Here is a 21321-nt window from a genome sequence, read left to right as displayed (position 1 = left end):
AACAATAGTTCAGGGACAGCACCCAGGCCCTGAGTTCAAGTCTCAGGACGAGCAGCAGCAGGAAAAAAAAAAAAACAAAAAACTCCTAGGGCCATGGTCTACTTTGTTGTACAAAGTGACATGACACCATGTACATTGGTGACAATTGTCTCAAAGGCAGCCACTGGCTGTCCCTGGCCACCTGCCTGCATGAGGGCTGCTTCCTGTGGACCTGCTTGCGTCTGCCTCTCCTCACTATCCCTCCTTTTTCCACTCCAGTCCTGACCCTGCTGCTCCTGCTGTTTGTGAGGAGGAAAAGGGCCGTCAAAGAGCCCTTATTGCCCCCAGAAGATGACACCCGGGACAACGTTTATTACTATGATGAAGAAGGAGGTGGTGAAGAGGACCAGGTACATTTAAGCATGTGAAAGATGTAATAGCATTCTCTTCATTTGGAAAAGAAGCAGACATTCGCCATGACTGCTTTCCACCCTTTGTTTTTGGTGGTACCAGGATTTGAACTTAGGGCTTTGTGCTTGCTAGGCAGATACTCTACAGCTTCAGCCACACACCCAGTCTCTTTTCGTTTAGTTATTTTTTGGATAGCGTCTTGAGTTTATGCCCAAGCCAGCCCAGAGTATGATGTTCCTCATGGTGATTCCTGGAAAGCTGGGAAGACAGATGATGCCAAGCTTTTTATTGGCTATGATAAAAAGTCGTGCCTGGAGCTATGATCTTTGCTGTACCTCCATTCGACTGAGTTTACAGGTGTGAGCTCCAACACCCAGCCTCAAGAGGCTTTTAAATCTATTGAAAATACCATGTAGATTGTGTCAGTGGACAGTCACTGTAGTACTGCTGTATACTACCCAACCTCAGAAACTCAGTGGCACACAAGAAGCATGGCTTTTTTATATGTTCTAGTTCTCTGGAGAGATTGCTGAACATACGCTCAAAGAATTTGTGGGTTGGCTGGGGCTCAGCTGATCCAGGCAGAGTTTTGCTGAATGTATTTAAGTGACAAGTTATATAGAAGTCTGCTTTGTTCCCAGAGTGTCATCTCTCTCTACCAGTAGGCTCTCTGACATTGTTTGTGTGTGTGTGTGTGTGTGTGTGTGTGTGTGTGTGTGTGTGTGTGTGTGTGTGTGTGTCACATGACAAAAACATCCATGGGTTCTAATCCTCTCTCAGCAGCTAGGTTGGGGAATGAGTGGATGATTACCAAATAATAGCCTACTGATCATGCCCTAGGAAAAGTAAGAGCTAGAGGCTCGTGGCTCACGCCTGTATCCTAGCTACTCAGGAGGCTGAGATCTGAGGATTGCAGTTCAAAGCCAGCCCAGGCAGGAAAGTCCATGAGACTCTTATCTCCAATAAACTGGAAGTATCACTGTAGCTTTAGTGTAGAGCGCTAGTTTTGAGCTGAAGTGCTGAGGGACAGTGCCCAGCCAAGAGTTCAAGCCCCATGACCAACAAATAAAAGGAAGGGAAGAAGGAAAAGTGAGTAAGAGGTTGTGGTCATGCCCATCTGTAATCCCAACTTCTGAGAGGTAGAGATAGGAGAATCTAAGTACAAGGCTGGCCCAGGCAGAAAAATAAATAAATAAATAAATCACAAGACCCTCTGTGAACAAACTAAAAAGTAACTGGAAGCCTGGCTCAATTGGTAGGGTACCTGCCTAGAAAACACAAGGTCTTGAGTTCAATCCCCAGTAAAAACAACAAAAAAGTGAACAAGACACAGGAATTTATATCTATGTCCATAAGTGCTACTAATTTTCAACTGCTGGCTGGAAGACTGTTAATTGGAAAATCATTTCATGCTGAGATGGGTACAGACTGTCAAATATCACATACATGGTAGTGAGGTGCCATAGTCCTCAAAGCAGACCCAGCTCTGTGTACATGAATGTGGCTCGTTTCATGGCTCGTTTCACTCTTTGTCATCTTCTGCCTTTTTCTCCTAAGGACTTTGACCTGAGCCAGCTGCACAGGGGCCTGGATGCTCGGCCGGAAGTGACTCGCAATGACGTGGCGCCAACCCTCATGAGTGTGCCCCAGTATCGCCCCCGCCCTGCCAATCCTGATGAAATTGGCAATTTTATTGATGAGGTAAGTAGACAGAGCCAATTGCACCAGGTGCAATAGATCTTTAAACTCTGCAGTAAAAAGAAGGAAAATGTTTCAAATAGAGCCTTAGGCCAGGTGCCAGTGATGCTTGTAAATCCTAGCTACTTAGGAAGCTGAGATCTGAAGATTTCAGTTCAAAGCTAGCCTGGGCAGAACAGTCCATGAGACTTTGATCTCTAGTTAATTACCAAAAAGCTGGAAGTGGAACTGTGGCTGCAGTGATGGATAGCATCCAGGCACTGAGTTGAAGCCCTAGTGCTGGCATTTATCCTTCCAGAGGTTTCAGGGATGAAAAGCAGCCTGTATGCGCACTGTATGTATGAGCGTCTCATTATTAGCTTCTGTTCATCCTAGCTGGTGCTGTGGGATCCCTTCCCTGGTTTTGGGGAATCATCTTGATTGCCTACATTTCTTTTTTTTTTTTTTTTTTTTTTTTTTTTGGGTCCGGGCGTGGGGCCTGAACTCTGGGCCTGGGCGCTGTCCCTCAGCTCTTCAGCTCAAGGCTAGCGCTCTACCACTTGAGCCACAGTGCCACTTCTGGCTTTTTTCTTTTTGCTTATGTGGTGCTGAGGAATGGAACCCAGGGCCTCAGGCATGCAAGGCAAGCGCTCTACCACTGAGCCAACTTCCCAGCCCTGCCTACATTTCTTTTTATCTTTTTTTTTTGGCCAGTCTTGGGTCTTGAACTCAGGGCCTGGACATTGTCCCTGAGCTTTTTGCTTAAGGCTATCACTCTACCACTTGAGCCACAATGCCACTTCTGGCTTTTTCTGTGTATGGGGTACTGAGGAATTGAACCCAGGGCGTCATGCATGCTAGGCAAGCACTCTACCACTAAGCCATCTTCCCAGCCCCATTGCCTACATTTCATTTGTCATTTTGGTTTAGGGGTTACCAACTCTGCCTGTTTGCCCATCACTTTCTCTCTTCACCCTCATGTCTCCCCCCCTCTACCCCCCCACCTTTCCCCATGCCAGTTCATTAAGATGACACCCTGCAAACCGCTCTGGGGTGCTTTGTCCCATAAGGGCACCTGAGGCATCTGGCCGTGCCCTTGCTGATCCTACTGCGTTCCTCTTCTTTAGAACCTGAAGGCGGCCGACAGTGACCCCACAGCCCCCCCTTACGACTCCCTGCTGGTGTTCGACTACGAAGGCAGCGGCTCTGAGGCGGCCAGTCTCAGCTCCCTGAACTCCTCCGAGTCCGACCAGGACCAGGACTACGACTACCTGAACGAGTGGGGCAACCGCTTCAAGAAGCTGGCCGACATGTACGGAGGTGGAGAGGACAACTAGGGGACCCCGGAGTCACGTTCCTGTGCCCCAACCCCAGCCCTGCGAATGTGGAATGACGTTGCTGGAGGATGGACTTTCAGAGCTGTTCCCGGAGGTTTTCCTTCCGGAAAGAGACTGATCTGTGATGCAGTTCTATTTTAGAGCTCTCCGCTGTTAGCAAACTCCTCACGTATTCCTTGAGTCTTTTTTTTTTTTTTTTGGACTCTTTCCATAGTCATCATGTCCCGAAGCTCTCTGAATTTTATTTCAAAAGAGGAACTCCAACCTCAGGGGTTCTGCTAGCAAGTTGTAGATGATCTTGAGAGCTTCCTTCATGTGTCAAAGGAAGGAACTTCTGTTTTGTTGTGTATATACATTTTTCTCCCTTTCCTCCTTCCTTCCCTTTCCTTTTAGACAGGATTTCTCTCTCTCTACTCCTCCCTCGCCCTCCTCCTCTCTATATATACACACAGTCTAGATTTGATTCATGATCCTCTTGCTTCTGCCTCTCTAGTGCTGGGATTACAGGCATGTACTGCCTGGTAAAACAATTTTCTCTTTAAATTGTATGCACTAATGTTTTATGTTCTGCTATCCATTTATACTCCTGAATTCTGTCCCTTCTCTCCCAGATGGGAGTTTCTGGACACAGAAATGACTGGGTTCTTTTAGAGTAAACGGCTCATGTTTTGTCTGGTTGTATCTCGGCTGGTGGTGTGTGTACTTAGCCCCTTCATGAATGTCGTTTTCCAGGTCCTCAGCACTCACTTGAAATGTCTTTTCTGAGGCAGTGCTAACATTGTGTCACTACAGGCTTCCTTGCTTCCGTGCAAGGAGGCTGGGCCATAAAAGGCGCTGTTTTCAGGTGCCACTGAAATTTTCATGTGTCTTTATCACTGACACAAGATTGGTGTATTCTGAGACTCAGCAACAGTGTTCATCGTGCCACTGCCAAAGGAAGACAGGAAACGCAAAAGATGGGCGGGGGGTGAGGACAGGGCCTCTGGCTGCTATCTAGTCACCTGGTGCTGAGGTTGATGGAGGCAAATGGCTTCCCTTCCTGAAAATTCTGGCACAATGTTTCTTCTCCTGGATTCTTTTGTACCTGAAGCCTAGAATCCCCAAGTGCCTGCTTTTATGGTATTTGCAGAAAACCTGGCCACTCTATACCCAGGTCACCGAATTCCAGGTGTGTGTTGGAAATACAGGACATATATATATATATATATATATACACACACACACACACACACACACACACACACATACATACATATATATATTTAACATCAGGTATAAAACACTGTCATAGAGGGTGTGAAGAAGGGGGGGAAGCACAGATTTGAATATTCTTTTCTCTTAATTGAGAATGCACATTTTCAGATTTTGACAGCGACTGCAGAATTTTGTTGAAATTGCTTTACCTGGGGAAAAAAGGAAAAATCATACCTTCAATCAGTTTTGGGACTCACATTGCTAATTCTGCCCTTACCACTTTATCTAAGGGAGTGTGGCGTAGAGAATGTCTCTGTAGTTTTTGAGTGTATATGTGTGGAGGTGTGGATAATTTTGTATTTTCTTGGGGAGTGGAAAAGAAAAGCTGTTCCAAAGGTTGCATTTTTTAAAAAAAATAAATTTTATTAAAGAATTTTCCTAAAATCACTGTCAAGCTTGTTTGATTCCGCTGGAACTGTAAGGAAGATGAAGGAGATGAGGTGTGGAGAAGGAAGCTTCAGGCAGAAATGGCTTCTGAGGAACTTTCAGTCATGCTGCTTGGGTCAGGGAGTCAGGGAGAGACTGCAAAGGCCATGTGACTCAGGCTCTATTGTGTGGCCTCCAATAAATTATAGAGAGCCGAGGGGCAGAAGTAGAATCACAATGTTCCCAGAGAACCTTCATGGTTCAGGGGATGTTTGGCAGCTTCTGCTATTGTCAAGCCAACCCCAAGGATGCCACTAAACTACCCTGCAGTACACAGTCCCTCAAGGGTGATCTAGCTTAAAATGTCACAGTGCTGGTACTGATCATTCCTCATTCAGCTCTTCTCGGCCGTGCTGCTATTTTTATTTTTTTGATCATTTTGTTTTACTATGGTAAATATAAAATTTATCATTTGAACTTTTAAAAACATGTTTATGGTTATTATAAAAAGATGATATAGCCGGGCGCTGGTGGTTCATGCCTATAATTCTAGCTACTCAGGAGGCTGAGATCTGAGGATCACGGTTCTAAGCCAGCCCAGGCAGGAAAGTCTGTGAGACTCCTATCTCCAATAAACCACTAGAAAACCGGAAGTGGCTCTGTAGCTTAAGCGGTAGAGCACTCGCTTTGAGCTGAAGAGTGCAAGGACAGCGCCCAAGCCCAGAGTTCAAGCCCCACAACTGACCAAAAAGAAAAAAAAAAGTGGTGATATAGGGGCTAGGAATGTGGCTTAGTGGTAGAGTACTTGCCTACCTAGCATGCATGAAGCCCCGGTTCGATTCCTCAGTACCACATAAATGGAAAAAGCCAGAAGTGTTGCTGTGGCTCAAGTGCTAGCCTTGAGCAAAAAAAGCTCAGAGACATGGGGCTGGAAAGGTGGCTCAGTGGTAGAGCACTTGCCTTGCATGCTCAAGGCCCTGGGTTCGATTCCCCAGCACCACATAAGAAAAAAGCCAGAAGTGGCACTGTGGCTCAAGTGGTAGAGTGCTAGCCTTAAGCTGAAGAGCTGAGGGACAGCGCACAGGCCCAGAGTTCAGGCCCCACGATCGGACCCTAAAAAAAAAAGAAGCTCAGAGACAGTGCCTAGGCCCCCTGGGTTCAAGTTCCAGGATTGGGGATAGGAGAAGGTGATATACAGAGGTGTTACTTTTTCCCCTTGCAACAAGGCTTCACTGTGTAGCCCAGGCTGGCCTCAAACTTCTGATCCTCCTGCTTCAGCCTCCCAAGGGTTAGGATAACAGGAATGTATCACCACACCAAGTTCAACTGAACTCTTTTTTTCTGCCCTTTAGCACTTCTAGGATTTGAACTTGGCCTCATGCTTACTTAGCTGGTGCTCTACCATTTGAGCCACACCTCCAGCATGGCTGTGTCCTGGTACTGGGATTTGAACTCAAGGCCTTGTACTCTTGCTTGGCTTTTTGCTCATACCTGGTACTCTACGCTTGTGCCACATCTCCAGTCTAGCATTTTACTAGTTAATTAGAGATGGATCCTCAGACTTTTCTGTTGGGCTGGATCCAAATGTTGTTCCTCTAAGTCTCAGCCTTCTGAGTTAGGATTATAGGTCTGAGCCACTTTTTTTTTTTTTTTAAACTCTGTAGCTAATGTCATAAAGTATATGCACATTGTGTTCTGTAGTCCCAACAGTTCTCCATCTTCAGAACTCTGCAACATCCAAACTTTTTTGTTTTGGTTGGGGTTTTGCAGTGCTGGGGATGGAAACATACAAGCTTCTATCTTCCAGATGATAAAGAAGTTGAAGTCCAGAAATAAATCTCATGTATGGCCAAATGGTATTTGATAATGGTGCCCATAGCATGTAGTGGTGAAAAGGTACTTGGCAAAAAAGTTCGATGATGATAACCCAAGATGACCTTCCTTCAGTTTACCACGAACAAAAAGTATTCAACATGGATCAAAGATTTAAGGAAGTAAACACTTAGAAGAAAATAGGAAAAGCAGATGGGTGTGGCTCAAACCTGTAATCCTAGCTACCTGGGAGGTGGAGATTGCAGTTTGAAGGCAGCCTGAGTATAGAAGCTTTTAAGACTCCATCTCAGCATGGGTGTGGTAGTATTCCCCTGTATTTTAGATACAGGGAAAGCACAATGGGAGTGTAGCTCAGTGGGCAGAGCACCTGGGTAGCATTTGCGAGGTCCTGGGTTCAAGCCTTAGCATGCAAAACAAAACAAAATTCCCCAAAACCCAACCCAATAAGAAACAAGTAGAAGCCAATTATGGAAAATGGAGTGCAAACACTGGTTATTACACATGGCTTTTGAAAATGTTCAAAAAAAATTAAAAAAAATTTATCTGGGTGCTGGTGGCTCACACCTGTAATCCTAGCTATTCAGGAGGCTGAAATCTGAGGACTGTGGTTCAAAGCCAGCTGGGGCAGGAAAGTCCATGAGACTCTTTTCTCCAATTAACCACCAGAAAACTGGAAGTGGCACAGTGGCTCAAGAGAAGTAGAGTGCTCACCTTGAGCTGAAGAGCTCAGGGACAGCGCCCAGGCCCAGAGTTCAAGCCCCACAACTGACAAAAAACAAAACAAAACAAAACAAAAAACCCAACAAAACACAATACAACAAAAAAACACAGTTTGGCTGGGATCTGTTCTATGACACAGCTATTGACAATCATTGAATGCTATTAGCCTTGTTAGTTCTGGGAAAAGCAAATACCCCCAGCCTGCTTTGATGACTAGCACAGCTGTTGTCCTTCCAGTCCAATAATGGGCTCCTTGTTGGACAACTTCAAATCAATTAAACCGATGCACTCCCTGAATACAGCCCCCTCTGTGTGATGGCTCTTAGCAGAAGGCCAGACCTCACCCAGATAACTCTACTGAGGTTGCATATAATGGATGCTTAATGATACTAAGTGTCTCCTAGACAACTGAGGAGGAAGCCTGCAGACTTCACTTCCGATAAACCAGAACTCCCCAAGCTTCCATACTGATTTCTAGCAAAACAGATGTATAAGAGTCCATAGAGTGGCTAGATTGGAGGAAGCCTAAGCATGTTTCCTTCTTCAGACACAAGGATATTCAGGGGACACAGCCTGAAGCGCCCAGAGAGGAAGGGAGGGACAGATGGACAGATTGACAATATGTATGTTGGATATCCAAACTTCAGTAGAAGTACATGCATCTTTACCTCGGTGGCTTTTTTTTCTTTCTTCCAGATCTGGGGCTTGAACTCAGGGCCTGGAAGCTGTCCCTGATCTTTTTTGGTTCAAGGCTAGCACTCTACCACTTGAGCCACAGCGCCACTTCCGGTTTTCTGGTGGTTTATTGGAGACAAGAGTCTCACGGTCTTTCCTGCCCGGGCTGGCTTTGAACCACGATCCTCAGATCTCAGCCTCCTGAGTAGCTAGGATGACAGGCGTGAGCCACCGGCGCCAGGCATTTTTTTTTTGGGGGGGGGTATAGTCCAGGCTGGCCTCGAACTCCTGATCCCCTGGTTCTTTCCGGGATTACAGCCCATTTGTAACCACACCTAATAATCCTTCTCCTTTACTCGGCGGATGCAGAAGAACAGAGGAAATGAGATTATGCAAAGGGGGCGGGGCGGACTAAGATTTCCCCACCCACGCCGTAGGCCCCGCCCCTCGCGCGTCGCGCGCTTCCGGCCACACTCAACATGGCGGCGGCGCGTGTGCGCTAAGACGCCTGAAGAGGTCGCCAGCGGCATGTTCCACGCCAGTCATGGCCGCTCCGGTAGACGCTGTGGTGGGCAGAGGCGCTGTGGAGGCGTGCGCTCTGGACGAGATTCTGGAAGCTTTAAAGCTGCTGCTGAGCCCGGGAGGTGAGAAGACGCATCTCGGTGCCGGGCTGGACCTGGGCCTCTCCGGGCCGCCGCCGGTCTCCCGGGGGTGGCCCCGGCTCCCTCACGGCCCTCTGCGGACGCTTCTCCCCGTGGCCGGGAGATTTGGTCCTTGTCCAGTGCTCCAGGGAAGATGGGGCCTGCTGGATGCTTACGGTAGCCCCGAGCGCTTCTCTGTGTGCTTCTCTGTCCGCTTCCTGGTGCTCGGCGCCCTGGGAGCCGGGGACCGCCCGGGACAGGCTGCAAACGGGGCGAGGCGCCGCGAAGTGTAATGCGAGCTCCCCGCCGCTTGGCGGCGCTCGGGTAACGTGGATGTCTGAGAGCAGTACCCACCGCCGAAGGTCTGGAAGAAGGAAGCAAGGGACAGTTAGCGGAGAGTCTTGAGCAGGACCTTTGATCTTTTGTGTCGAGTTGACAAGATCTTCCCAATTTGGCATCTGAAGGGACCTTGGGAGTGGTTGAAGTTAATAATAATAGTGAATGAGTGCTTAGTTTCAATCTCCATGGTACACTGTTAATATGGATAAAATTCAGCCCTCACAACAGTCCAGTTAGAGATACTGTTTATATTCCACATTACAAATGAAGGAACTAAGGCTCAGGTGGATATATATTGGAAATGGCTCAATGAAAACTAGGTAGTGGCAGAGCTAGACTACATTGCACCAATGAAGAGTCAAAATGTGCTGGTTGTCAGTGGCTCATGCCTGTCATCCTAGCTACTCAGGAGGCTGAGACTTGAGAATCATGGTTTGAAGCCAACTGGAGTAGGAAAGACTGAGACTTTATGTATTTTTTTTATTTTTTTGGGAGGGTGGGCTGCTGGGCTTGAACTCAGGACCTGGTGTTGTCCCTGAGTCTTTTTTTTTTCCAGACTAGGGCTTGAACTCAGTGCCTGGGCACTGTCCCTGAGTTTCTTTTGCTCAAGGCTAACATTCTACCACTTGAGCCACAGTGCCACTTCTGCCTTTTTTGGTCTATGTGGTACTGAGGAATCGAACTCAGGGCTTCATGCATGCTAGAAAAGCACTTTACCACTAAGCCACATTCCCAGCCCAGCTGTGGACTCTATCTCCAAATACACATACACACACACACTCACTCACTCTAAAAATAGATCTGTGGCTGAAGTAGAGTGGGAATAGCACCCAGGCCCTGAGTTCAAGTCCCAGGACTGGCATAAACAAAAACAAGTCAAAATACAAAATACACTTTTTTTTTTGTTTGTTTTGCATTGAAATAGTGTCTTGCTGTATAGCCCTGTATGACTTGATTTTACTATGTGGTCCATGTTGTTCTCAAAATCAAGATACCTCAGCCTTTCACGTGCTGGATTATAGGTATCAACATTCCTTTTTTTTTTTTTCTGCAGTGTTGAGGGTTAAATCCAGTACCTTGTACGTGCTAGGCTACATTTCAGCCATGAAGTGTGTGCGTGTGTGCGCACGCGTGCACGCGCGTATGCACTCACGCACATGCACATGTGCATACTTAGTTGAGACAGGTCTCCAGTGTTCCCCAGGATGTTCAAACTCTGGAGCTTAAGTGATCCTCCACCTCCTTTTCTCCTTCTTTCCTTCATTCCTCTCTCCTTTTTTCTTTTAAATAGTGTGTTAAGCAGAATTCAAAGGCTGGTAGTGAAGTTTTGTTTATAAAAAATGGAGGCATCTCTATATGAATGTTCTCTTAAAAAGCTATACTAAATAGAGATTCACTGATGTGTCATTACATTTTAATTATAGGGAGAAGAGGCTGAGAATGCTGACAGCTTGTAAATCATGAAGCTGTGACACACCTCTGTTGCCTAGATTGGCCTTTAGTTCCTGGGCTGAAGTAACTGTCTTGCCTCAACCTCTCCAGTAGCTAGAATTACAGATCTGAGCCACTGTTCCTGGCCCCACATTTTGAACTTAGTGAAGAGTATCACATAGCTAGGGGTTGTTGGCTCATGCTTGTACTCCTAGCTATGTAGGAGGTTGATATCTGGAAGATTGTGGTTTGAGGCCAGGATAAGTACAAAAGTTCTCTAGACTCCCATTTCCAAAATTACCAGCAAAAAGCCAGGCTGATGGAGTGGCTTGAGTGGTAGAATGCCATTCTAGTAAGCACAAGGCTCTGAGTTCAAAAGCCCTGTATATCTAAAAGAAAGAGTACGACGTAAGTCATGACACTTTAAATTTGTTAGAGCATCAACATTTATGACTTTTCCCTAAGTGTAATAGGGATGGTTTGAGGTGAGCAGAGATGAAGCTTTTGAGTGTGAGTAGTTGAATGTAATGACACAGCTGGGTTTTGGAGCTCAGTTGCCCTGGTTGAATCCAGACACTGACATGTTGCAAGCTAGAGCCTTGGAGTTAAGCTTATATCACACTTCAATGCTGTTTTAGTGCCATGCATTGTGCATGCATTCCTGTAAATCTAGCACTGGAAAGGCTGAGGCAAGAGGATCTCAAATTCCAGGCTAGTCCCAGCTATATAGTAAGACCTTGTCTCAAAAAAAAAAAGAAGAAGAAAAGAAAGGAAGAAGGAAGGAAAGAAAAGAAAGGAATAAAGAAAGAAAAAAAACGAGGATGAATGGAGAAAGACATGTTTTACAGAAATGCCATCATTTTCAAGTACCAGAGATTTTTCATCACCAGTAGAGGGAATTAAGAGCAGAAAGGCTATTAAGGAGATTGGGGAAAGCTGTGAGCTTTTGTTTTTCATCTCTTCTGTCCCATGCTTGAGTTCATTGAGTTTGCATTCACAAGATGTCATGCATAGAGATTGATTAGTGATCTTAATGGTAGAACTGCAAACTATGAGAGCATCCATGCTCTATTTAGGTGAGTTTTTGCAGCTTTTAATGCTTATAGGTCAGAATACTTGCTCTAGACAGCTGAGAAGTGTTGCACAATTCACTTTCTTCTTCCTTCCCTTTCCTTTTTTTTTTTTGGTCGGTCCTGGTGTCTGAACTCTGGGCCTGGGTGCTGTCCCTCAGCTCTTCAACTCAAGGCTAGCGTTCTACCACTTAAGCTACAGCTCTACTTCCGGCTTTTTCTGCTTATGTGGTGCTGAGGAATTGAACCCAGGGCCTCATGCATGCAAGACAAGCATTCTACCACTGAGCCACCTTCCCAGCCCTTCATTTTCTTTTGATTTTGGTTTTGTGTGTGTGTTTATGTGTGTTCCCAGGCACTCTCCCTGAGCTTTTTTGCTCAAGGTTAGTTTCTACCATTTGAGCCATAGCTTTACTTCGGGCTTTTTTTTTTTGGTAGTTAATTGGAGATAAGAGTCTCATGGACTTTCCTCCTTGGTCTGGTTTTGAACTGCAATCCTAAAATCTCAGCCTCCTGAGTAGCTGGGATTATAGATGTGAGTCAACTGCTCTTGGTTCTAATTATTTTAAAATTACAATGCTGTTTCTTTTTTCTTTGTATAGAACTTTTAATGTTCTCTATAGCAAAGATTAGAAAATTATAAAGAAACCAAAAGAACAAAATTAAAAGTACTTTAAACTTTTTATCAGAGGTCGCCATTACTAGCATCCTGGCAACATTGTTTTTCCTTTTTATTTTATGTATAATATGCAGTTTTATAACCTTAAGTAACTTTTTTTAAGTATATAAGGAATCGTATTCACTGCAGGAAAAAAAATCCTAAAGAAACAAAACAAAACAACAAAAAATATTAAAATAAGCCAGCGCCATTGGCTCATGCCTGTAATCCTAGCTACTCAGAAGGCTGAGATCTGAGGATTATAATTCAAAGCCAGCCGGGCAGGAAAGTCCATGAGACTCTTATCTCCAATAAGCCACCAGAAAACCGGAAGTGGCACTCTGGCCCAAGTGGTAGAGCATTAGCCTTGAGCTGAAGAGCTGAGGGACAGCGCCCAAGCCCAGAGTTCAAGCCCCATGACTGACAAAAAACAAAAAACCCCAAAAATCTTAATATATAATTAGGCAAAAATCCTAAAACTACCCATGATCCTAGGACCTAGGAATCACTATTTGTTATTGGTTGTTTTTTGTTTTTGTCAGTCATGGGGCTTGAACTTTGGGCCTGGGTGAGGTCCCTGAGCTCTTCAACTCAAGACTAGTGCTCTACCCCTTGAGCCACAAGTTCCATTTTTCTGGTGATTTATTGGAGATCAGAGTCTCATGGACTTTCCTGCCCAAGGCTGGCTTTGAACTGTGATCTTCAGATCTCAGCCTTCTGAGTAGCTAGGATTACAGGCCTGAGCCACTGGCACCCAGCTTGTTATTGTTCTTAAGATAGAGCATCATCATGTAGACCAGGCTAGCATTAAACTTTTAAGATTTTCCTGGGCTGGGATTGTGGTTTAGTAGTAGACTGCTTGCCTAGCATACCTGAAACCTTGGGTTTGATTCCTTAGTACCACATAAACAGAAAAAGCTGGAAGTGGTACTGTGACTCAAATGGTAGAGTGCTAGCCTTGAGCAAAAGAAGCTCAAGGACAGTGCCCAGGCCCTGAGTACAAGCCCCAGGATTGGCAAAATAAATAAAGAAAATAAAAATAAAGAAAAAAAAAGATTTAAAAAAAGATATTCTTGCCTTAGCTTTGAGATTAGAGGTATGCACTACCATGTCCAACTTGCATCTTTTGACTTATAAAAAAAAGAAAGTACAGAGTTCTCCTATATTCCCTTTTCTACCCTAATCCCATTTTCCCTATTATTAATACTTTATGTTAGTGTGACACATTATAACAATTGATGAGCCAACATTTATACATTTTATTATTATTGTGATTATCAGTAGTGAGGTTTGAACACAGGGCTTTCTGCTTGCTAGGCAGGCACTCTACCACTTGAGTCACATCTCCTGGAATACATTATTATTAACTTAAATCCATAGTTTATGTTAGAGTTCATTCTTGGTGGTAACAGTTCAGTGAGTTTAGAGAAATTCACGTAGGATCTCTATATGATACTATTATAGTATCATAAAGGTTTTGTGGGGTGTATGTGCATGTGTGCACACACACACACACTAGTACCAGGCTCGAACTCAGCGTTTTGTGATCTTACTTGACTTTTTCCCTCAAGGATGACACTCAACCACTTGAGCCACACCTCCACTTTACAGAGTTGTTTTTTTTTAAGTTTTTGGGCTAGAGATGTGGTTCAGTAGTAGAATATTTGTGTATCATTAGTGGGATCCTGAATTCAATCTCCAGTGCTATTAAAAAAAAAAGAAAGAAAGAAAAAGCTTTACCTCTCTAAAAGTCTGAAAGTCTGTATTTTTCATTCTCTTTCCTCTAGTGCCCTGGCTGGAGTGGGCCAGGAATTTCACATAGAGGGAAGTATGGCTTGTATTCCTTGTATGTGATCTCTCTCTCTCTTTCTTTCTTTCTTTTTTTTTCTAAAGGATCAGGCTCAAGTTCACTGCAGATCACAAAACACGATGTCTTGTTGGCTGCTTTCAAATCTAATCTATCTGCCTTGGACAACAAGTTTCTGATGGGCACTCAGTGGACAAAACTGAAGCTTCTAAGAGATGAGGTGGCCAGTAAGGCAGAGTGGACACAAACTTCTGAGGACATCACTTGGAGTTTTACTGCTCAGACCTTGTTGTTGCTGCTGTGCTTGAAGGAAACCATGATCCGCCTTGCAGCTGATTTCAACCCTGGTAAACCCAATCTTCGGACTGCAGAAGCTGCCCCCGCCCTGAGCCCCGATACACTTAGCATCTCCCAGCAGAAGATCGTCCAGTCTGCTTTGCAATTTGTGGTCACCTTGGGTGTCTGCCCCTATCTCTTCCCTGGTGTTGGGATGCCTTTGAGATGTAGGACTGAGTTTGGTGCAGTGGTTCAAGATGTGGTGTGTCCCGATGCTTCCCCCCACACAGCCCGGAGACTGTACACCAGCTGCAGGGTCCTCCTAGACATTGCTCAGCATGCATCCCTGGGGAGCTTGGTTTTCTGCCGCCACTTTGGGGACATAGCTGCAGGTCTGTGCCAGCTGGGATTCTGCCCAACCAAAAGAAAATCACCAACCACTGAGGAAGAGGTAAACATTCATTGAGCAGTTGAAAGAAAGGAAGGGAAGGGGAAGGGAGGAAGAAAGAGAGGGAGAAGGTGTGTGTATATATTTGTGTGTGGTTATAAATGACAGCTTTTGCTTCATGGGAAACAAGCTGATTGAAAGATCTAGAAATCCTATTGAATGCCGAGGTATAGCCAGTGGGTAAATGAATATTGTGTGTGGGGACTGGAGATTTTATGTGGGTTGCTAATCTCCTCTCTCTCTCTCTCCCTCTCTCCCTCTCTCTTTCTCTCCTTCTCTCCCTCCCTCTCCCCGTTTGTCCCCCTCTCCGTGTGTGTGTGTGTGTGTGTGTGTGTGTGTGTGTGTGTGTGTGTGTGTGTGTGTGTGTGTGTGTCCTGGGTCTTGAACTCAGGACCTGGGTGCTATCCCTGAGCTTTTTTGCTCAAGACTGGCATTCTACCACTTCAGCCATAGTTTCACTTCTGGCTTTTTTGGTGCTTTGTTGGTAGTAAGAATCTCATGGACTTTCCTGTCCAGGCTGGCTTTGAACCATGATCCTCAGAACTCAGCCTACTGAGTAGCTAGGATTACAAGGATGAGCCACTGGGCATCCTGCCTATTTTCTCATATATATAGATATAGATATAAATCATATACTTGATTTGGTAGGTGATTTTAAAAAATAAAGGAAAATGTATGGGAAGTATTTATGCCAGATCCTCTTGGGCTTATCAGAGAGTAATTGCTGCTCATATCAGTATAACTCATATTATTCCTTTCCTACCTGTGTTAGCTCTTGTCAAACACTGCATTTGGTCCCTGCTTGGTTTCTGTTCCATTAAAGCCAAATCATATTTCTTTTAGGTTTTAACAGAAGAGGAAAGAGCCTTGTCTCGGAGGGCCTTGAGAGACATGTTGGATCAAGTGTATCAACCATTAGTGGTCCGGGAATTACTTGTCCTCCAGGGAGGCCCTCTTCAGGTACTCAGGCCTTGAACTCTTGTGGGGGATTGGCAGTGACCTTTCTTCTCCTGGAAATATGATGCCTTTACTTCCCTATTTAACTATCTGATCAAATATTACTTCATCTTTTAGTTGACAGTCGTTACTTAATTAAAAAAATGTTATTAAGGTGATGTACAGGGGGGTTGCAGTTTTTTTTTATAACATAAAATATTTATTTCCTATTTACATTTTTACATAAATAACTGTACATCATATAAAAATATGGAACACTTCACGAATTTGCGTGTCATCCTTGCGCAGGGGCCATGCTAATCTTCTCTGTATCGTTCCAATTTTAGCATATGTGTTGCCGAAGTGAGCACGAGTTGCAGTTTTATAAGTCAGTTAATAAGTGCATTTCTTTTTGGACAATATTAACCCTGCCTTTATTCTCTCCAGTTTTTCCCTCCTGTCCCCACCCAGAAGTTAGATGGTATTTATAAAACAATAATTTAAAAGACTTCCACAGGTGCCAGTGGCTCAAATCTGTACTGCTAGCTGCTCAGGAGGCTGAGATCTGAAGATCGTAGTTCGAAGCCAGCCTGGGAAAGGAAGTCTATGAGACTCTTATCTCCAATTAATCACAGAAAAAGCTGGAAGTAGCCTTTCATTATGTAGCCCAGATTGGACTCCCAACTTGTGATCCTCCTTCCTCTGTCTTCAGAATGCTTGGCCCACTCACATATTCTACTACACCTGCATGAGAGATGGTTTTTATGTTTTGTTTTTTGGTAGGGGAGCATAGTACTGGAGTCAAGTCAGGGCCTCACTTGCTAGGCAGGTGCTTTACCACTTGAACAACGTACCTTATCCTATTTGATTTTTTTTTTTTTTTTTGTCGGTCATGGGGCTTAACTCTGGGCCTAGGTGCTGTCCCTCAGCTCTTCAGCTCAAGGCAAGCGCTCTACCACTTGAACCATAGTGCCACTTCTGGTTTTCTGACTCTTATTGGAGATAAGAGTCTCACGGACTTTCCTGCCCAGGCTGGCTTTGAGTCAAGATCCTCAGATCTCAGCCTCCTGAGTAGCTAGGATTATAGGTGTGAGCCACTGGTGCCTGGTGGACCCTATTTGATTTTTAAAGGAAAGATATTGCTGATACTGGGGACAGAACGTGGCCCTGCACGTGCTAAGTACATGCACTACCACTGAGCTACATCCCCAGCCCCAAAATGTTGCTTTTTTGAAGTCTATATCATACATAGCTAATCATCAGTATGATTCAGTATTTTTAAAAAGTGTTTTTAGGTCATATCTGTGTCATTGCCACTAAATTCAGTCTTCGTTTCCTTTTAGCAGCCCTGCACAGATGTGAAGATGCAGCTCAGGTGTCGGGCCCCAGCCTGGCTTCGGCGTCTGTGTGGGCAGCTGCTCTCTGAAAGGTTAATGAGACCCAATGGTGTGCAGGCAGTAGTCCGGGGCATCTTGGAAGGAGCAGGTGGTAAGAGATAACACGTTTTGTTACTCCGGTGTTTATTTCCCTTGAGTCAGAGACATAGATGAATCACTGGGCTTCAGTCTTTTGTAAATCCTGATAGATAGCTAGAGATATACCTCAGTGGTAAAATGCTTTTATAACTTGCATGAGGCCTTAGGTTCAATCCCTAGCACTGGAAAAATTCATGCTGGAAGCTAGGTGCTAGTGGCTCATACCTGTAATCCTACTACTCAGGAGGTTGAGATCTGAGGGTCATAGTTCAAAGCCAGCCCAGGCAGAAAAGTCCATGAGACTCTTATCTCCAATTAACTGCCAGAAAATCAGAAGTGAGGGGCTGGGAAGGTGGCTCAGTGGTAGAGCGCTTGCCTTGCATGCCTGAGGCCCTGGGTTCGATTCCTCAGCACCACATAAGCAAAAAGAAAAAAGCTGGAAGTGGCACTGTGGCTCAAGTGGTAGAGCACTAGCCTTGAGCTGAAGAGCTGAGGGACAGCGCCCAGGCCCAGAGTTCAGGCCCTACGACCGGGCCCAAAAAAAAAAAAAAGAAAATCAGAAGTGGTGCTATGATTCAAGTGGTAGAGCTTGAAGAGCTCATAGACTTCACCCAGGCCCAGAGTTCAAGCCCCATGATGAACCAAAAAAAAAAGAAAAAAAATTCCAGTGTCCTGGGTTCTCTGAACTCAGAACTATGTTTTGCTTATTTGTTTGTTTGTTGACTTGGCAAGATCCCAGGCTTATTTGGGGCTTCCCTTGTTGGATTGTGACCTGTAAATTAAGATACTCATCAAGCTCATCTTTCTACTTCCATTCTCTCAGTGGTTCGTGTCCTGGCTGCCTGTTGTGCAGTATTAGGGTATATTTTGTCCAGCTTTAGAATAATGTAAAATAGTTAGGTTAAAAAAATTAAGGAGGGGCTGGGAAGGTGGCTCAGTGGTAGAGCGCTTGCCTTGCATGCTCGAGGCCCTGGGTTCGATTCCTCAGCACCACATAAGCAAAAAGAAAAAAGCCGGAAGTGGCACTGTGGCTCAAGTGGTAGAGCGCTAGCCTTGAGCTGAAGAGCTGAGGGACAGCGCCCAGGCCCAGAGTTCAGGCCCCACGACCGGACCCAAAAAAAAAAAAAAAAAAAAAAAAAAAAAAAAATTAAGGAGCCAGGCCGGGTGCTGGTGGCTCACGCCTGTAATCCTATCTACTCAGGAGGCTGAGATCTGAGGATCGTGGTTCAAAGCCAGCCCGGGCAGGAGAGACCGTGAGACTCCTATCTCCAATAAACCACCAGAAAACCGGAAGTGGCTCTGTAGCTCAAGTGGTAGAGTGCTCGCCTTGAGCTGAAGAGCTGAGAGACAGCGCCCAGGCCCAGAGTTCAAACCCTACCACCACCAACAAAAAAAAAAAAAAAAATTAAGATGCCAGGTGCTGGTGGCTCATGCCTGTAATCCTAGCTACTCCAGGGGCTGAGATCTGAGGATCTCAGGCCAGCCTGAGCAAGAAAGTCCTTGAGACTCTTATCTCCAGTAAACCACCAGAAAATCAGAAGTGGCAATGTGGCTCAAATAGTAGAGCACTCACCTTGAGCTGAATTGTTGAGGGACAGAGCCCAGGCCCAGAGTGTAAGCCCCACAATTGAAAAAAAAATAATTAAGAGCTTGGAGGAGTGACTTAGTTAGTAGCACACTAGCCAGTGAGCAAAATCCACAGGTACTGAGTTTGAGTCCCAGTCTTGAACCTAAAAAGAAAAAAAAATTTACTTAAAAAAATAAAAATAGTTGGGTGCTGGTAGCTCATGCCTGTAATTCTAGCTACTTAGGAGGCTGAGATCTGGGGATCACAATTTGAAGTCAGCTTAGGCAGGAAACTTCATGAGACTCTTATCTCCAATAAACTGCTCAAAAAAGCTGGAAGTTGTGCTGTGGCTAACATGGTAGAGTGCTCGCTTTTAACAAAATAAGCTCTGAGACAGTGCCCACGGCCAGAGTTCAAGCCCTAGGACCGATAAAACAAAAAAACAAAAAACCCAAAAAAACGGGGCTGGGAAGGTGGCTCAGTGGTAGAACGCTTGCCTTGCATGCATGAGGCCCTGGGTTCGATTCCTCAGCACCATGTAAGCAGAAAAAAAAAAGCCGGAAGTGGTGCTGTGGCTCAAGTGGTAGAGTGCTATCCTTGAGCTGAGCTGAGGGACAGCGCCCAGGCCCAGAGCTCAGGCCCATGACTGGACCCAAAAAACAAAACAAAACAAAAAACCAAAAAAACAAAAGTCAAACCAGAAAGAAAAAAAGCAAAGTAAATTACCAAAAAATAAAAAAAAAAGTTAGGTAAATCTGGTCCTTGTCCTTGTTACCTTATTACTTCTTGGCTTTATACATAGAAGGAGAGAAGAAGAAGAAGATGATGATGATGATAGTAAAATGCTGAGAAGCTATAATTGAGTAATATCACATGAATAACATCATTGCTACATTTCATGTTTTTTTTTTCTCTGAACTTTCAAGAAACCAGCATCAAAAGGAAAGCACAGAAGCGTAGATTTATTTTATAAAACAAATAATCACTTTCCAGTAAAGCAAAGAAACACTCTTTATTCTACATTTTAAGTCAGATTTCTCACTTGGGACGTGATGCAGGGAGCAGTGTGAGCATTTGACGTCTCTCTCCATTGTGACAGCAGGGGCAGCTGGCGGGAGCGATGCTGAGGTGACAGCTGCTGACTGGAAGAAATGTGACTTGATTGCAAAGATTTTGTCCTCCTGTCCTCAGCAGTCTCTTTCCCCAGAGAGTTACTACAGGCTCATCTGCCCCCAGGTAAGTGATCAGATTCATATTGCCAGTCACTTATGTACAGAAAGAACACTTAGAATGTGACTCTAAAATTCAAGTAAGAGCACTAAAAAGTTCATATTTGTTCAGGTAGGAAGCTCCTTAAATAATAACTTTTGGAGAACATCAACATAATTGTTAGGTCTAAGAATACCTCACCAGTGGTTGAGACAGAGTTCAGAGGTGGAGCGCTTAACTAGTGTGCAAGAGGCTCTGGGTCTCATCCCCACCATGACAAAGTAATAATAAAGCCCCGATTAATAAGCGAACATTCCAGCTTGCTCTCAGAGCCAGAACAGAAGTTTTATCTTGTTGATTATCTCTTCTTCCTCTGTGCTTTTTGTTGCATTTTTTTTGTTTTGTTTTGCTTTTTGTTTTTGTCAGACATGGGACCTGAACTCAGGGCATGGGCACTATCCCTGAGTTTTTTTTTTGCTCAAGGCTAGTGCTCTACCACTTTGAACCAGAGTGCACTTCTGTTTTTCTGGTAGTTAATTGGAGTTAAGAGTCACATGGAGGGGCTGGGAAGGTGGCTCAGTGGTAGAGCACTTGCCTTGCATGCATGAGGCCCTGGGTTTGATTCCTCAGCACCACATAAGCAGGAAAAAAAGAGCCGGAAGTGGCGCTGTGGCTCAAGTGGTAGAGTGCTAGCCTTGAGCTGAAGAGCTGAGGGATAGCGCCCAGGCCCAGAGTTCAGACCCCACAACCGGACCCCCTCCCGGAAAAAAAAAAAAAAAAAAAAAGAGTCACATGGACTTTCCTGTCAAGGCTGGCTTTGAACCATGATCCTCAGATCTCAACCTCCTGAGTAGCTAGGAATACAGGCTTGAGCCATTGGTGTCTGGTTCATGCTTTTAGTTTTTAAAATAGATATTGAACAAATAAAGTATATTAACAATTTAAGAAGCACAAGAGTAGACTGAAAAGTGAGTCTTCCTTCCATCCCTGTTCTCCCTTCCCTCACAAACAGTCATCTTATTTGTTTTTCAGATATAATTTATGTATTATTCATGTGTAATTATATGTAGATATGTAAGCACATGTTGGGGATGGATTTCTGGATTTGAAATTACTGGCTCAAAGGATGTATACATTTAGCTTTTTAAAAAAGGGCTAATGTGTAGCAGGGCATGGTGATGCACATTTGTAATCCCAGCACACAAATAGAAA

General features: G+C 44.7%; 2 protein-coding genes and 1 non-coding gene across 5 annotated transcripts in view; 2 read left to right on the top strand and 1 right to left on the bottom strand.

Moving 5' to 3' along the window:
- Positions 1 to 3446, top strand: part of Cdh1 (cadherin 1) — a 73901-nt gene extending 70455 nt beyond the window's left edge. Inside the window, exons 14-16 of the mRNA XM_042700646.1 lie at positions 259 to 389; positions 1948 to 2091; positions 3195 to 3446. Coding sequence (XP_042556580.1) covers positions 259 to 389; positions 1948 to 2091; positions 3195 to 3404 — 485 coding nt within the window. The 3' untranslated portion in view covers positions 3405 to 3446. The remainder of the gene's footprint in view (positions 1 to 258; positions 390 to 1947; positions 2092 to 3194) is intronic.
- A 5294-nt stretch (positions 3447 to 8740) lies between these two features.
- The window catches only part of Tango6 (transport and golgi organization 6 homolog), a 144497-nt gene continuing 131916 nt past the window's right edge, over positions 8741 to 21321 (top strand). Inside the window, exons 1-5 of one of the 3 annotated variants that reach the window (XM_042700644.1) lie at positions 8741 to 8896; positions 14285 to 14925; positions 15766 to 15882; positions 17205 to 17346; positions 20000 to 20136. In XM_042700644.1, the coding sequence (XP_042556578.1) occupies positions 8797 to 8896; positions 14285 to 14925; positions 15766 to 15882; positions 17205 to 17346; positions 20000 to 20136 (1137 nt within the window). In that variant the 5' untranslated portion in view covers positions 8741 to 8796. Of the gene's footprint in view, positions 8897 to 14284; positions 14926 to 15765; positions 15883 to 17201; positions 17347 to 19999; positions 20137 to 21321 lie in introns of all 3 variants that reach the window. The other 2 variants (XM_042700645.1, XM_042700643.1) reach the window with 2 other exon arrangements.
- On the bottom strand, positions 16123 to 16229 carry LOC122126277. The gene has a single exon (XR_006150870.1). It is a non-coding gene; the product is annotated as a U6 spliceosomal RNA (small nuclear RNA).

This window comes from Dipodomys spectabilis, unplaced genomic scaffold (assembly GCF_019054845.1).
Source record: "Dipodomys spectabilis isolate Male_0828 unplaced genomic scaffold, ASM1905484v1 ptg000273l, whole genome shotgun sequence".
Classification (NCBI taxonomy): domain Eukaryota; kingdom Metazoa; phylum Chordata; class Mammalia; order Rodentia; family Heteromyidae; genus Dipodomys; species Dipodomys spectabilis.
The sequence above is the reverse complement of the archived record's forward strand: the minus strand, read 5'-3'. Positions and strand labels throughout refer to the sequence as shown.